At 52.6% G+C, this 14,225-nt stretch overlaps 1 protein-coding gene across 2 annotated transcripts in view; it reads left to right on the top strand.

The window, feature by feature from the left end:
• Positions 1–11,080: 11,080 nt before the first annotated feature.
• The window catches only part of CACNA2D2 (calcium voltage-gated channel auxiliary subunit alpha2delta 2), a 150,635-nt gene continuing 147,490 nt past the window's right edge, over positions 11,081–14,225 (top strand). For both annotated transcript variants that reach the window (XM_003800621.3, XM_003800620.3), the window contains exon 1: positions 11,081–11,464. In XM_003800621.3, coding sequence (XP_003800669.1) covers positions 11,250–11,464 — 215 coding nt within the window. In that variant the 5' untranslated portion in view covers positions 11,081–11,249. The remainder of the gene's footprint in view (positions 11,465–14,225) is intronic.

Raw genomic sequence — 14,225 nt, 5'->3', positions numbered from 1 at the left:
TGGAGACCCTGGGAAGGAATGAGGGGCCCCAGTCCTGGTGAGAGGGTGCGGGAGCTGCAGTGCTCATGGCGGGCGGGGCCAGCAACAGCTGTTCACTTACTGAAGTTATTTTATAATATTGCCGGAGCTTTTAAAATAATCCCATTTCTGCAGAATATTCCCAGCTAATTGGAGCTGTCTCTTTCTTATTAAACAGAAAGGTTATAAAAATGTGTGTTGAGGGTTTAAGAGCAATACCTCTCGGCTGCTCTGATTGTTATGACAAGGATAACGTACCGGAAGCCCATGTTTGGCAGGCTAGGTGTAGAGGGCTCTGGTGGCTGGGCTGGGGTGAAGCAGGGGCAGCGGCAGGGGCAGGGCCTGCCTGGCTCTCCCCGTGCGGCCTTGCACAGCACTTGCTTGAGGAATGGCAGCCTTCCCCAGAACAATTGCTCTCTAAACACTTAGGCTGCTGTGACAGGGCTGTCCATCACCCAGGCCTCTGACTGGGGGAATTCGCATAATTTACTGAGAGGCCGAGAAGAAGAAGGGAAGTGATTCCAATTAGCTGAGCTGGGAGGCAGATGTATTTGCCAAGACCTCAGCTCTTCTAGAGGTTGAATAAATACCGCCCTCCCCATGATGGGTGGTCTCTGCCCCACACCTATTCTCACAACTGAGGTGCAAGCTGGGCTGGAATACCAAGAGCACCCCATTCTGCAGGAGATAGCATGAAGCCATGGCTAAAGGCGGCTTTTCCCAAGGTCGCCCCAATAGAAACAACAGTTTAGACTCTGTTAGGGGCTGAAATCTTCTGCCTGGCACCTGTCCCTCACTGTACTCACCTCTAATGCAGGGTGTGCACCCTGATTCTGTCCTGGGGGGCCTCTGGACTCCCTTGCTGCCCTTCATCAGAACAATTCTCTTCAATCTGTTTTATATTGGGAATCTGTATCAAATTTAGTTTGAAAGAACTTCTCTGCTGCTTTAAAACCAGTGTGAAATTCAGTGTCCTAAAGGAGGCAGAGCTGGCTTCCCTGGATCCTCTCCCTGCTTGGGAGCTGCTCCTATCCAACCAACTTACCAGGGACAAACCTGTTTAGTCCCTGTGATCCTCCCAGGGGCCTCTCTAACAGAAGGTAAGAAGATAAGACCTGGACCACCCACTGCCTATCCCTGTCTGCCTGTGACAGCCTCTCTGAGAGTCTACCTCAGCCATTCCTCCTTTCAGGCCACCCTACTTCTTCCTGTGCACCACACCAGCAGGTGGGAGGCCTCCACCCACAGCTCCACCATCACTGACCTATCACTTTCTCCCAGTCCTGGTTCTCACCTTGGCTTCAGGCTTTGTTCTGAGCTGTCTGGGCGTGTCTGGCATGTGGCAGGCCTGGCTCATCACCTTGGGTGCTTCATATGTGCTGGGAAGGTATAGCACTCTTATCCTTCCTCCCTCCACAGGCCTGGGGGACAGCATGGGTACAAGCATTTCCATGAATACCTTATGACCGAGCAATGCGTCAAGAAGCTCCAGTAGCCTCCCAGCAGCTCTGAAAGGAAGATGACAGGCTTACTGAACCCATTTTACCTTCAAGGAGACTGAGGTGCAGTGATGATAGTGAGCAAGCTCGAGGTCACCTGGGCCCAGGGGATATCTGCTACCTCCCCAACCGTGAATCAGGCCAAGGCACTGGGATGACTGTACCTTCTATCCTGTGCTCATGGACATTTCTCCCATGATTTGCAACCACAGATTGGATCTAGTCCTGCCACCTGCATCCCAGCCTCCTGGCCTGCCTGCTCTAGTGCAATAGGCTCTTTCATCATGGAGAAGCCTTCCTCCTCACTGCAGAGCAGACCTTAAATGCTTCAGTGGTTTTCCCTGTAGCAGATCCTACCTTAATGCATTTTACTAACTCCTTTCATCTGTAATGTCCTTCTCCACCTCTAGAAAGCCTTCCCATATTCTGGCAGTAGAAAGCAGTCCCCACTGTCATGCATGCCAAAATACAGATGTTTAACTGTTGGGCCTAGGGAAGTCCATGAGGGGCAGGGAAGGAGAGGAGGAAGTGGGCATAGGACCTTTGCTTCATTCATGGAATCTGAGGACTGTTCACCTGACTGCTTACCTGGTAACAAATCTCCAACTTTCTCTTGCAAAGCCCTGGCCAGAGGCACTTTGATGAGGCAGGCAGAGCAGAGAGGCTCAGATGAAGTAAGAAAGATGAGGCTGGATTTTTAGACCATTGGTAAAACCTAAAGCCTGTACACCCTGGGAGCTTTTCTGATAATTTGCATGCCAATGCATAGTTTTGCATATTGAGATAAGATGGGCTTATTAAAAAAAAAAAAAGATTACAATATGCTCCTCGTGCATCAACCCAGGAGGAGGTGGATTGGGAAATTGGAGCCCAACTCTGCTGCTTTCCAGCCAGCCTTAAACAAGTCACTCAGAACTTCTGAGGCCTCAGTTTCCTCATCTGCCCAATGGGGCTAATTGCCACTTACTTGGAAGGCTGTTCTGAGAATTAGGCAACCTTCAGGCCTAGTGCCTGGTAGGAAGTAAGGATGGAGGAGAGGGGAGAATGGTAGTGGGGTTGTTATTCTCATTCACTTTCAGAAGGAAACATCAAGAATTCTCACTTGGAATCATAAGCCACAGGGACACAGGGCAAGCCCTGTTCCTCTGTACAATGAACACACAGTCCCTAAGGGAGGTTGGGAGCAGGGGCACTTCAGTGTGGGATCTAGTCCTTCAGTGCCTGTTTATGGAGAAGCCACAGCAAGACTCAGTGAGGTTACAGTGTAGTCCCAAGTCTCCGGTGAGAGCAGAATTGAAGGACTGGGGAGTCAGCAGAGGCTGGAGTGAGAAGATCTGGACCTGCTCAGCCTTCTATGAGAGAACCTAGGCCAGCCTGGATAGATTGCAATGCTCCAGAAAGCATGGCAAAATAGTAGCTATGTGTGTGTATATGTTGGGGAGAGGGCTACTGAATGGCAGGGGCTTATAGGGAACCCTGAGTCCAGTCAGAGAGAAATGGCTGACAGAGAAAAGCACAGGAGCCTAGGAGGAGGTTATGTGAAGCTCTGAAGGCAGTATTCACCTCACTCTCAGGGATATGACCTGTGGGACTGGCAGGGGTCACTTGGCAGATGTGACCCCAAGCCCCAGTGTGATGAAGGTGAGGTATTACAGAATCAACTATTCATTCATCCACCTGACAATGCCCTCCTCTCTAGCAGGTGAGGCTGCCTGGCATACCTCCTGTCCCTAGGTTTGAGTACTGTCTTCCACTCTTGTCCCATGCCTGACTCACTGCCAAACTTTCTTGTCTATGGCCTGCTCCCAGCCATTCCACAGCAGCTGGCTTGGATTTTTAGGCAAGACCTCAATGGCTTGTTGTAAACTGCTGAGTCCACATCCTGATCCTCCCTGAGGTCTCTCTCAGTGAATCTCTCTCTCCGCCTCTGCCTCCCTAAAGCTCCTCCTTGCTCATTTAGAAATTAAGACCTCAGCAAAATGGTGCTTTGGAGCTCCCAAACAGAGCTCAGGGAAGCCATGGCAATGGTGCAGGAGGAACCCTTCTAGTTGGTGGGAGCATAAGCAGGTGGGTGCCTCCACACCCTCTTCCAGATTCTTGCCAATCTATTTGGGTACAGCCTCCCAAGCACTCCTTTGCTGCCTGGATCCCAGAGAAACTTCCTACTCTGCAGGGAGAGGGCTTAGCACTTGGAAACTCCATAGTCTGTTCTAGGCCATTAAGAGGCCCTCTGCTCTATGCCTTTGTCCTAGCACTTGCTTTGCTCTGCTAGCCACATTATTGGCCCCTTATCAGCAGGTGGAAAACAGACACCCAAGATGGGGACATGGGACTGCTCTGACCACCAAACAAGGCCAAGAATAGCCCCAAGCAAGGATCTAGAATCCCTACAAGCCATGGTCATTCCTGGACTTGTAACCTCAATAACCTCCTTCCTTATCCAATATTTTGTGAGCAGTAATGTCCCTCTCTAATCTATCCCATATCGGGGGCAACGTCCCAGGTCAGCCCCTGCCCTGTCTATCTCACTAATTCCCAACCTTGCCTCTGTTTCCTGTCATACCACACAGCCTGCATCTTCTATCCAGGCTGGGTGTTTCCTTCATTTGCTTACCTAGAACTACTTCATGGTAGCAGAAGATAAGGGGGAGTCTTTCCACCCAGCCTGGGAAGAGGGACAGCCCTACCTGCTTTGCCCCTTTTTGTGGCCCTCCTCCCTGGTCTTCCTGGGGCCATCTTTCCTGGGTGTCTCCCAGCCTCCACCATGTTTCCCTAGACAGTAGAGTAGCCTCCAATCCAGAATGGCCTTCTCAGCAGAGGCTCACCCATTGTCCCTTGGGTCAGTGCCATGGAGGATTTCATGGGGGATTGAGCTAAAAAATATCCTCCTCCTCCAACGTCCTGAATCATAAGTGCACATGGAGTATTCTTGAGGCTAACAGCCTCATTTTTAGGACAACAGATCCAGACTGAGAGGTTCTCCTCCAGGATCTCCATCCCCCAGTCACTTTGGCTGGAGCCTTATGCTGCCTTCCTCCCTGCCCACATCCTACCTCACCTCAGGCCTAGGAACAGGCAGAAGTCTTGAAGGCCCCAGCCCCAGGGAGAGCAGAAAGGATTGCAAATGGGGTCATGATTCTGGAGATGCAGAGCTTTACACTAGCACTAATAGGAAAGCTGGATTATGTATTAGCTAAGAGCATCCCTTCCTCTCCCTGCCTGGTGTCCATGGAGCTCAGGGGAGAGTCCTGAAGGCCAGCATCATTCCCCAAATGGAGCAAGGTGACTCCCCAAATGGAGCAAGGCTCCCTCCCTGGAGCCCACCAACTTCTCACAACATGATGCCTCTACTGGTCCTTCTGCTACCTCATGCAGTGTCAACTTCCCCTCAAAAATCAGAGAACCAAGTAGCCTCATGCATCTTCCAGGTTCAAAAAATGAAATGCACCTGCCCCTCACGGGAACATCATCAGTTAAATTAAGTGATGGTGGAGCCAGGTCCTGCCCTCCCCTTCCTCCTGACACAATGGGCAGAATTGATTTATTCAGGAGATGCATCCCTGGCCTATTGGTTTCATTCACCAAATCACCAAAGTCCTCAATGCTTCAATTTCTTCAGTTACAAAATGAGCAAGTTAGGGACAGGTTGTTTCCAGAATTATAGATGATTGGATCCCAGCAGCAGGGAGGGAAGGGAACTGCCCCAGAAGCTCTTTCCCACCCTTTGTGGGGAAAGCCAGTGCCTGTTCCTCATCCTCTCTGACTGGCCTGGAGGGGCTACTATAAGAGGAGGCAATTTGCTATGGCCATTCTGCTGAGGTGCTGATGGGATGTTAGGTAGTGATGGAAGGCTGCCTTCATCAAAGCCTGACTTGGTCCACCACTGACACTCTTCACTTCCACTTGGAGGCAGAAAAACATGTCCTGTGGAGAGTTAGAGTCACTGTCAGCCTGGCCAGGGGCTCTGAGGGATCTTTTATTTATTCAGAAGTTGTTCAGACACCTAATGTTCTTCCGAGACGAGAATTTCTCTCTTTTGTTTGCCCCCATTTTCTCTTGCCAGAGTGGAATGAAGGCCTTAGGGGAAGGGGCAAACCCAATGTCTCAGCCCTTGTGCCATAAACACCATGACATGTGGGATACAGGGGTGACACACCAAGGGGCCTACCCCTCCCCCAGGGCATATGTTTGGGTCAGGGTCTTCCCAAGAGGGGTTCTGAGGACTCCAAATGCCCCAGTGGTTGGGAGGAGGCACAGAGGACAGAACTGAAATCTCAGTCTGGATCCTGAGTCTCCTTGTTCACGGTTGGTTACACTGACACCTGCCTCTCTCTGGGCCTCAGTTTCTGCATTTATAAAATAAGCAGATTGGTCCAGAGCCCTCTGAGGAAAACTCCAGCTGTCCAGAATAACAACTGGTGGGAATGGAGATGGTCAAGGCTGGCTTCTGGTAGGAACAGACCTTCTGTCTGGGCAATCATGCCCATCTCCATCTTGCCTGATCTGGAGTGCCTGAGTTTGATGAGGGTAGCCACAGTATTGAAGGCAAGGCTGAACTTCCCTGAGATCACACAACTACTAATCAACTTATTTTTCCTCTTCTTCTCTGAGGATGACACCACCCAGGATCCAGGGGTCCTGGTGCAGGCAAGCTGGTTGTTCTGACATCCTGGGTCCTTTTTACCACTGAGATAAACCTTGCCCTGAGCTGCCTGTAAAGTCACACCATCATTTCCCTGCCTCACCAGGAAGTCTTATTCACAAACACAGGCCAGGGGAGCTATGTCTACCCCCAGGGAAGAGGGCTAACACATTCCTGTCTCAAGCCTTTACTCAAACCCCCTGCCAGGGTTGTTCTTTTCTGCCACTTCCAGCCATTCACCCATCTAAGCCATTCCTGCTCTTCTGTGACAGTTTCAAGGCTGTCTCAACCAGGAAGCCTTCCCTGACCACCCATGCCTTACAGCATTGAGTGACCACGTCTCTGTTTCACTCATGTGATGTAATTACACTGGTTTGAGGCATTTATCATGTTTTTTCTGTGTGTCACATTTCGCCTAAGAGGGGAGTTCCCAGGGGCCAAGGGTCAAGCCTTTTACATTTACCAAAACTTACCCAATTAGCAGCTCCTTGCTCAATGAAATAATCTAAGTTAAAGGATTCTCATGATGATGAAGGTCTAACCAGGGGGCCTTCACTGCAGTGCAAATAGGCCTAGTTTCCCCAAGAGCCCCATGCTGGGTCCTTGGCTCCCCTACTAACAGAAACTGGGATGGTGACACCAGAACCCATGGTCTTGGGGCTCTGACTGGCCTCACCTTTAGTCATATTTCATATCTGGAATAACAACACTAGTCTCCAGACTCAAAGCTCCACATTCTGACTTGTTTTGGTTTCGGGAAAGTCTCTTCCCCTCTCTGGGTCTCAGTTTCTCTTTGTAATAAGGGAGTCCTATAGGTTCTGACTGTCTGTAAACTAGAACTTAGTCCTAATTTTCATATGCAGGTGGTGACATTTGTACTGCTTGAAAGAGTTAAACTATACTCTCCTCCACTTATTATAGTAAATGGTACTAAACTAACCATGGGCTGGTATTGCACTGAAGATCCTTGAAGGATTCTTGATGTGTTCAGAGGTGAGGTCCCCATATGATTGTATCTTGAGACCATGGTGCATTTGCACCATGCTCAGGGAGGGGCATTTGGGGGAGTATCACATCCCTGAGTGTCCAAAGATATTATTAGGTGAGCCAAAGTAGCCACTGGCAGGTGTAAGTGCTGACAGTCAGCCCATCTGTGGAGTATATCCTAACTGGGGCCACTGAGTCCAGCCCAAGGTGGGGCAGAGAATAGGCACATCAGAGTGGGCTGTATGAAGCAAGGACAGTCTCCTGTGATAAGATACTTGCCAAGGCTGGGGCCATATCAGCTGACCCAGATGGAGACAGACCTGGGTCCATGGGGCTCAGAAGGGCAGGTGCTGCCTCAGGTAATACTTACCTCCAGGAGTTTCCAGAACAAATATGTCCATCCCATCCTGCTTACTTGTAACACTGAGCTGGACTCCCTCTTCCTTTTCCAGGAAGCCTTCCCTACCTGGTTGTACACAGGACCTGCCTACCTTGGGGATGCCTGCGTATCTCTGTGTTTCCCTTTCATTAAGCCCTTGCTGAGTGCCAAGTCCTGTCCTAAGGGTGTTATATGCTTTGGGTCTTCAGTCCACCCCTGCCAGATGGAGAACATATTTCCCATCAATGAATGAAGAAACAGGCTCAGAGAGGCAAAGTGATTTGCCTACATGGCCTGTGATGTCTGATGCTAAAGCTGACAGACCAGACCACCCTTCCTGGGCATACCCCCAGATTCCTAGACATTCCACCCAAATGATTCTTTTTTTTTTTTGGCCGGGGTTGGGTTTGAACCTGCTATCTCCAGCATATGGAGCCAACACCCTACTCCTTTGAGCCACAGGCACACCAAATGATAGTTTATGTCAATGATTTCTGTGCCCTTCCATGCTCAAACTCCCTGTGATGCCTAGAGGAGGGGAAGGACTAGGGAGCCTCAGGTCCCAGCTTGACAGGAGTGTAGAGTGTAGGTGTGTTTCTGAACCCAAGGCAGAGGCCATTGCATTCTGGCTGGGGCAGGAGGCAGTAGAGAAAGGACTGAGATGGGGAGGCCCATCCAGTTTGGGTCCAGGAAAGGTTTCTGGCATAGGTACTATTTACAGGTTCACAAATAGCCTGGGTTCAAGTGGTAGTGGTGAAAGAGGATATGCTAGGCAGAAGGAACTGCAGGAGTAAAGCCTCAAGCCAGGAGTTTCCACTAAGCAAAAAGCTGTCCAGTCTGCTGACCTAGGGAGGGGCAAAAGAGTAATAGGATGAAGGGCAGAAGAGGGCAGGCTGGGGTGGGACTTTTGCCATACCAGGTGTCCTGAATGTTCCTGATGGGCTTCCTTTTCCCTCCGTGGCGTAACTGAGCCCAGGGCCTGCTTGGCACATAGTAGGTTCTCCATAAAGTTTCTCAGTCTTTACTGACCTCCCATGCAGAAACAGCCCTGGCAGGGGGCCCTTTCTGCTGACTGCAGCATTACCGGCCCCTGACTCCCTGACAGCTTCCAGCACAGGCACCTTGGGCCAGGTGGGTAGATCCAGGCCTTTCCTGCCTGTGGTAGAAGTCCCTCTACTCCCTGAGAAGTTTCCATTTTTCCTCCCAAGATCTTAAACTGTGACTGTTGCCAGCCACTAGGAGGGCTGAGGATGTTGTGAGCCTGAAAAGTTGGAATGTGTAAACTCTTACTACCCATTTACTCTTAATTACCTCCCTTCCTTATTTGTCTTCCTTTAACGGCCTGTCAACCAAAATCTCCCACCTTTCCCTTAGTGCCAATGGCCTCAATTAGGTGCACATCTGTGGAGGATAGAACTGAAATGCCCAACTGCCCACTCACTGCACCTATACTTGATCCAAGTACCTTGGCAGTCTTCCGGGATATCACTGTCATCCTGGTATTGTAGATTGTGGGCCTCTCAGAGCCTCAGTTTCCTCTCCTGTGAGGTATTGTAGAGAAGGGAGATTGCCCCCAATATATTTTAAAGCACTATAGGGTCTGCTTTGGGAGAATTCCCCAGTCCCTGGCACACATGTGCACACATGCGCGCGCACACACACACACACACACACACACACACGGCAGCCAAGAGGAGTAACTGCCCTTTGTGCTGATCTCCTGGGGCCATGAGCACAAGTACTTATCCAACAAAGAGATAGGGGAGGATAACCTGGCCATGGGGAAGTCAGAGATACTGGAGGCAGGTATCAGTAGGCAGGTCTGGGAGGTGGATTGGTTAGCCCAGGCTTGACTCTTCTGTGTCCCTGCCCCTCCATTCTGTCTGGGGGGAGGGGCATCGGGCACAATCAGACACCTGACTCAGTGAGGACCCCGCTTGTTTCCCCATAGAGCTGGCCTGTTTGGCCTCCCATAGTCTATCAGGTCCTTCCTATCCATCAGGCCCCAGGACTGCCAGAAGTTTGAGGCCCAGGGCCCATGCCCCTGCCCTGGCTTCCTCTGATAATGTTTTTGGGGCCTGTGGTTTGGGACCTGTTGGCAAACCTGTCTGGCCCCTGAAGGTTTATTTTGGTCAGGGGAGGAGGAAGCTCCAAAAGATGAAGTAAAATGTGCTCAGTCAAGTTCTGGCTTGTTGGGATGGGATAAGGTCAGAGGCAGACAAAGTAGGACTAGGAGTAAGTAAGGACATCCTAAGTCATACTTCCAGCTTCCTACCTCTGCCTTTCTCATTCCAGGGGCTACTGCTCTTCCCTCTTCAATTGCCAACCCTCTTTGGGCTGACTTGTGAGTGGGTGATAGGAGACCCACCCAGGTATCATGAGGTGGGGCTTCTGGGCATCTCTGAACTATCCTGCCCAGCTGGTTGCTGTCCCTCACTCCTCACTGTAGGCAGAGTCTGTGGGCAATTACTGCTAAGGGTGTCCTATCCTGTGCCAGGCTAGTGGGGAATAGTCTCCCATCCTATCTGCACCAGAAGCAGTGTAAGCTTTCAGGGGCAACTTCAGCAGGATCCCAGAGATGATTTCCCCAACTGTGAGAGCATTAGCTTACCAGAAATTCACCCCATTCTCACTTTATCCTGGAAACTGGGGTAGGCACCCATGTAAGTATTCACAGGAGAGGAAACTGAAGCTCTGAGAGGCCCACAATCTGCAGAGTTGGGATTGACACCATCCCCAGTCTTCTACCCCAAGCAAGGAAGAGCCAGGGGCCTCCAGGACAGAAATGATGGGGTTGCCAGAGTGAGTTTCCTGGCCCTGGAAGAATCTAAATAGAGGGTGTGCAAGCCCTGGGAGCTGGGGCTGGGGGCTAGCCTGCACATAGTGCCTGCTCAGCCTAAGGAATTGAAGTGAGTGGCTGCAGAGGGCTGCAATCTGCCCTCCTCAGTCTCCCCGGCCCCCAAATTGTGCAGCTGGGCCCAGGTTTCCACTTAGGGAACCAGGGGCTCCAGACCCTTTCTTTCTGCCAGGGGCTGGGCGTGCAAGCCCCTAGAAGAGAGAAATCGTGAATGTAGCTGGAGCCACTGAGAGTGTCAGTTTAGCACTGTTGCTTCTTCTCTGGTCTCTGCTGAAGCCTGCTACTCCACTATTAAACCTGTCATTCCAGGCCTTAAGCCTGTTGAAGGTCGAGCCCCCAGAAGGGTCACATATGCGCCCGCCCTGGGCCGCCGGGCCGGGTACTTTTTCCGCAAGTGGAGTGGACAGAAGCAGCAGGTTCTGAGGCGTGAGGCGCTCACTGGGCGCTCGGACAGCGGTTGGGGCGCAGGACGCGCGGGCCAGTAGGGCAGGCTCCGGGCTGCGCCAGGACGAGGGGCGCGCGGGCACGGGTCGGCGCGTGGCCGCGGCGGGGGCGCGCGGGGGCGGGCCGGCCGGGGACAGAGGAGGGAGGGAGAGAGGAGGGCGGTGCCGGCAGGTTGGCAGCTGCCGCTATTTGAGCGCAGGTCCCGGTCCAGACGCTCAGAGCGCTTTGAGCCAGCGCGCCGGGGAAATCGCAGCGCGCAGCCCGCAGAGACGCTGCGGCCCGTGCAGCCCCGGAAGCCCCGCGTAGAAAAGGCGGCGGAGAAGGAGAGGCCGAATTGTCGCCCGCCGCCCGCGCCACCCCCCATCCCGCCGCCGCCGCCGCCACTGCTCCCCCTTCCCGCGGCGCCGCATCTTGAATGGAAACATGGCGGTGCCGGCTCGGACCTGCGGCGCCTCTCGGCCCGGCCCAGAGCGAACTGCGCGCTCCTGGCCCAGCTGCGGCCCCCAGCCCGGCCCCGGCGCCCAGTGCCCAGCGTCCGGGCCCGGGCTCCCGCTGTCGCTGCTGCTGCCTTCGCTGCTCCTTCTACCGCTGCTCGCCGCCCCCGGTGCCTCTGCCTACAGCTTCCCCCAGCAGCACACGTAAGTGGCCGCGGACGGCCGCGGGACCCCAGCGGAGCACTGCACCCTCCTTCGCCCCCTCGCCCCATCCACACCGGTCTTTCCCCGCATCTCGCGGCGGGGTTGTAGCTCTGGGTCCCGCTGCCCGCTGCGCCCGGGGGCTGCATCCTGAAGCCCGAGGGCTGCCAGCCGCGGTCCCGGCGCTCTGGCTGCGTCGCGAAACTTCCCCGAGGTGTCCCTGCTTCCACTAAAACCCCCAAACGGAGCAGGACAAGATCTTCAAGACCCAGTATGGAGTGAGGAGTCCGAACATGTCAGCTAATATCCCTTTCAGTGTCCCAGTGACAAGGGAACCCAGGGTTGGTTGAGGGGGCGACCAACGATCACTGCCAGGAGGAGTTGAAGCCGCGCACCTTCCCCAAGCTACCTCCCTGGTGGGAACCTGGCTCTTTAGGGGGTAGGGGCACTTACACACCTCTCTCCATGGGCCTTTTCCTTTGGTGGGGGGTTGTATGCAGAGGATGTGAACACCTTCTTTCTGTGGCCAGTGCCACAGAGGGGATTAGTGTCCACGGTTTTTGACACCCCCCCCCATCCACCTGAGGGGAGAATCCCCTGGAGAGCCCAATTAGGAAGTGAAGGTGTTGGGCTTGGGACAGAGGGTGAATGGTGAGGAGGACCCCTGACTTCCGCTGCTGCTGCCAACAGAGTAATAGCATCTCCTGGTTCTACCAGCTTCCACAGATTCTCATGGTGGTTCAGAGCTTTCTCACCCTCCCCAAGAGCAAACTCAGGCTTCCTCCTCCAAATGAGCTTGGCCAGATGTGTCTGGGACTGGACACAGATATTAAGCGCATGTGGCCTTTAGGACAGCATCCGTTACCTGGCACAAAGCCCCAGCCATATGTCAATGATCAGATACCCCTTGGGGGCACACTGACCACCTTGCTTCTGTACCGAGTCTGAGAGGCCACCTGTCCATGGAGTCTTTCACCATTGTCCTGGATTGGAGATTGAGGCAGGAGTAGTCAGGCTACTGGTGGCTACCAGGAAGGATCTGGCCTCAGGGAAGGGGAGAGTCTGGCAATGCGTCATTAGACCCTTTCTGCCCAAGGGTAAGAGCCCCTGGTTCTGCTTTAAAACCTACCAACTCAAGGTTGTAGGTTCTCCCAGATAAGGAAAAACAAACTCAGGAAAGGCACTGCTCTGGGTCTTTCTCTCTCTCTCCTGTCTTGTCATTTCTCTCCTCGCACAGCCTGGCTGTGCTCAAGCTGGTGATCAGTTGGCAAATTACAGGTGCTGCACGGACGTGTCCTCTGTCAACTGTCTGGATTTTTCTCTCTGTGTGCGTGTGTAGGGGGGGGTGCACAGAGAGAAGAGAATCATATGGAAGTTCAGGGCTGATGGGTGCATTATTTTCTTTCATTTGCTATGAGGAAAATGGGCTTAAACCAGTGCTTAAAAAGAGCAAAAGCATTATTATTTTTGTTGTTCTTTCTTCCTCAAAGCCAAGCATGAGCTAAGCCACGATTATTTTTTGCTTGGCTGTTTCATAGCTCCTTGAGTTAAGGTTTAAGTAGATGTCTTCTTCTACCTCTCCTAACCTCACTCCCTTTCCCTGCAACCTGCAGTGGGTCAGACGGCTACTGGGCCTGCCTTAGTCACCCCTAGAATGCCAGTGTGAGACCCCAACCAGAGTGGACACCTGTCCCTCTGTCCCCAGCCAGAAGATGGCGAGGCGGGTGTGACGGCAGCAGCACATTTCCAGCTGGACGCTCTTCCCTTGTCAGTATAGTTGGAGCTAATTCAAGGGTTTGGGATATGTCTTGCAAACCGTAATCAGGAAATGAGAGTGGGGGTGGGGTGGGGGCTGCACAGCTCTGAGGGTACGGGGGAGGCAACTAATGGCTCGACAACATATTGGGTTTGCTTTTACAGCCAGTGCCCTTCATCTGCCCTGGTCCTGCAGCTGTGGATGCCCCTTGATCCTTGGAGGGAGGAAGAGGAAGGGAATCTTGAGGTTCCCCTCACATGACCATGGCTAGCTGGAGTTGGTGTTTTTGTTGAATTAACAAGAGGCCTAAGGCTGCTATTGGGGCTAGAGGGCTCTGTGGGGCTGTACCAGAATGGGTAGCCTCCCAGAACCTTCTCTTTGGTGGCCAGGGTAGGATGACAGTTTGATACAGGTGGATAGCCAAAGTGGAGAGTGGCTCCTCAGCCTCCTGACACTCGGGTGACATCCCCTCAGTGGAGAGATTCCTTAATGGGAAAAATCACTTTCTCATTAGTATCTCCTATTGCCAAGCGGCCCAGCTTCAAAAGCTGCTGGGTTTTAAGCAAGTGCGGGTTTGAGGTCAGCTTGCCATTATTCCTGCAGTCTCTCTGCCCACCAGGTGAAATGGATCAAGGCTGCTGCTGGATTGAAAAGGGCAGAGGAGTTACTGCTGGAAGGAGGACAGGGCATTGGTTTCAGGTGGTGGGGGCTCTCTCACCTGCCTTGGACCTGGATCAAGGTTTCAAACAAGGAGGAGGCAACTTGTGTATGTGCATATGCATACATAAGTGTGTACACACATGTCTAGGGTTGAGGGGAGATGGGGTCAAAGCACATTTCCTTTCACTTACCTCATCTTTCTGATTATGCACCTCCAGCATTCAGGTGAAGGGGCAGCCCTCACTGCTTTGCCTCTCCCTATATCTTTCCTGCCATCCTCTCCTGCTCCCCTTCAAGTCTCTCATCAATCTGTGGTCCCCGCCCTGCTTGCCTCTTCTACAACATATC

Source organism: Otolemur garnettii, unplaced genomic scaffold (assembly GCF_000181295.1).
Source record: "Otolemur garnettii isolate 467f Iridium unplaced genomic scaffold, OtoGar3 scaffold00179, whole genome shotgun sequence".
Taxonomy (NCBI): domain Eukaryota; kingdom Metazoa; phylum Chordata; class Mammalia; order Primates; family Galagidae; genus Otolemur; species Otolemur garnettii.
This window is presented reverse-complemented; position numbering and strand designations above follow the sequence as displayed.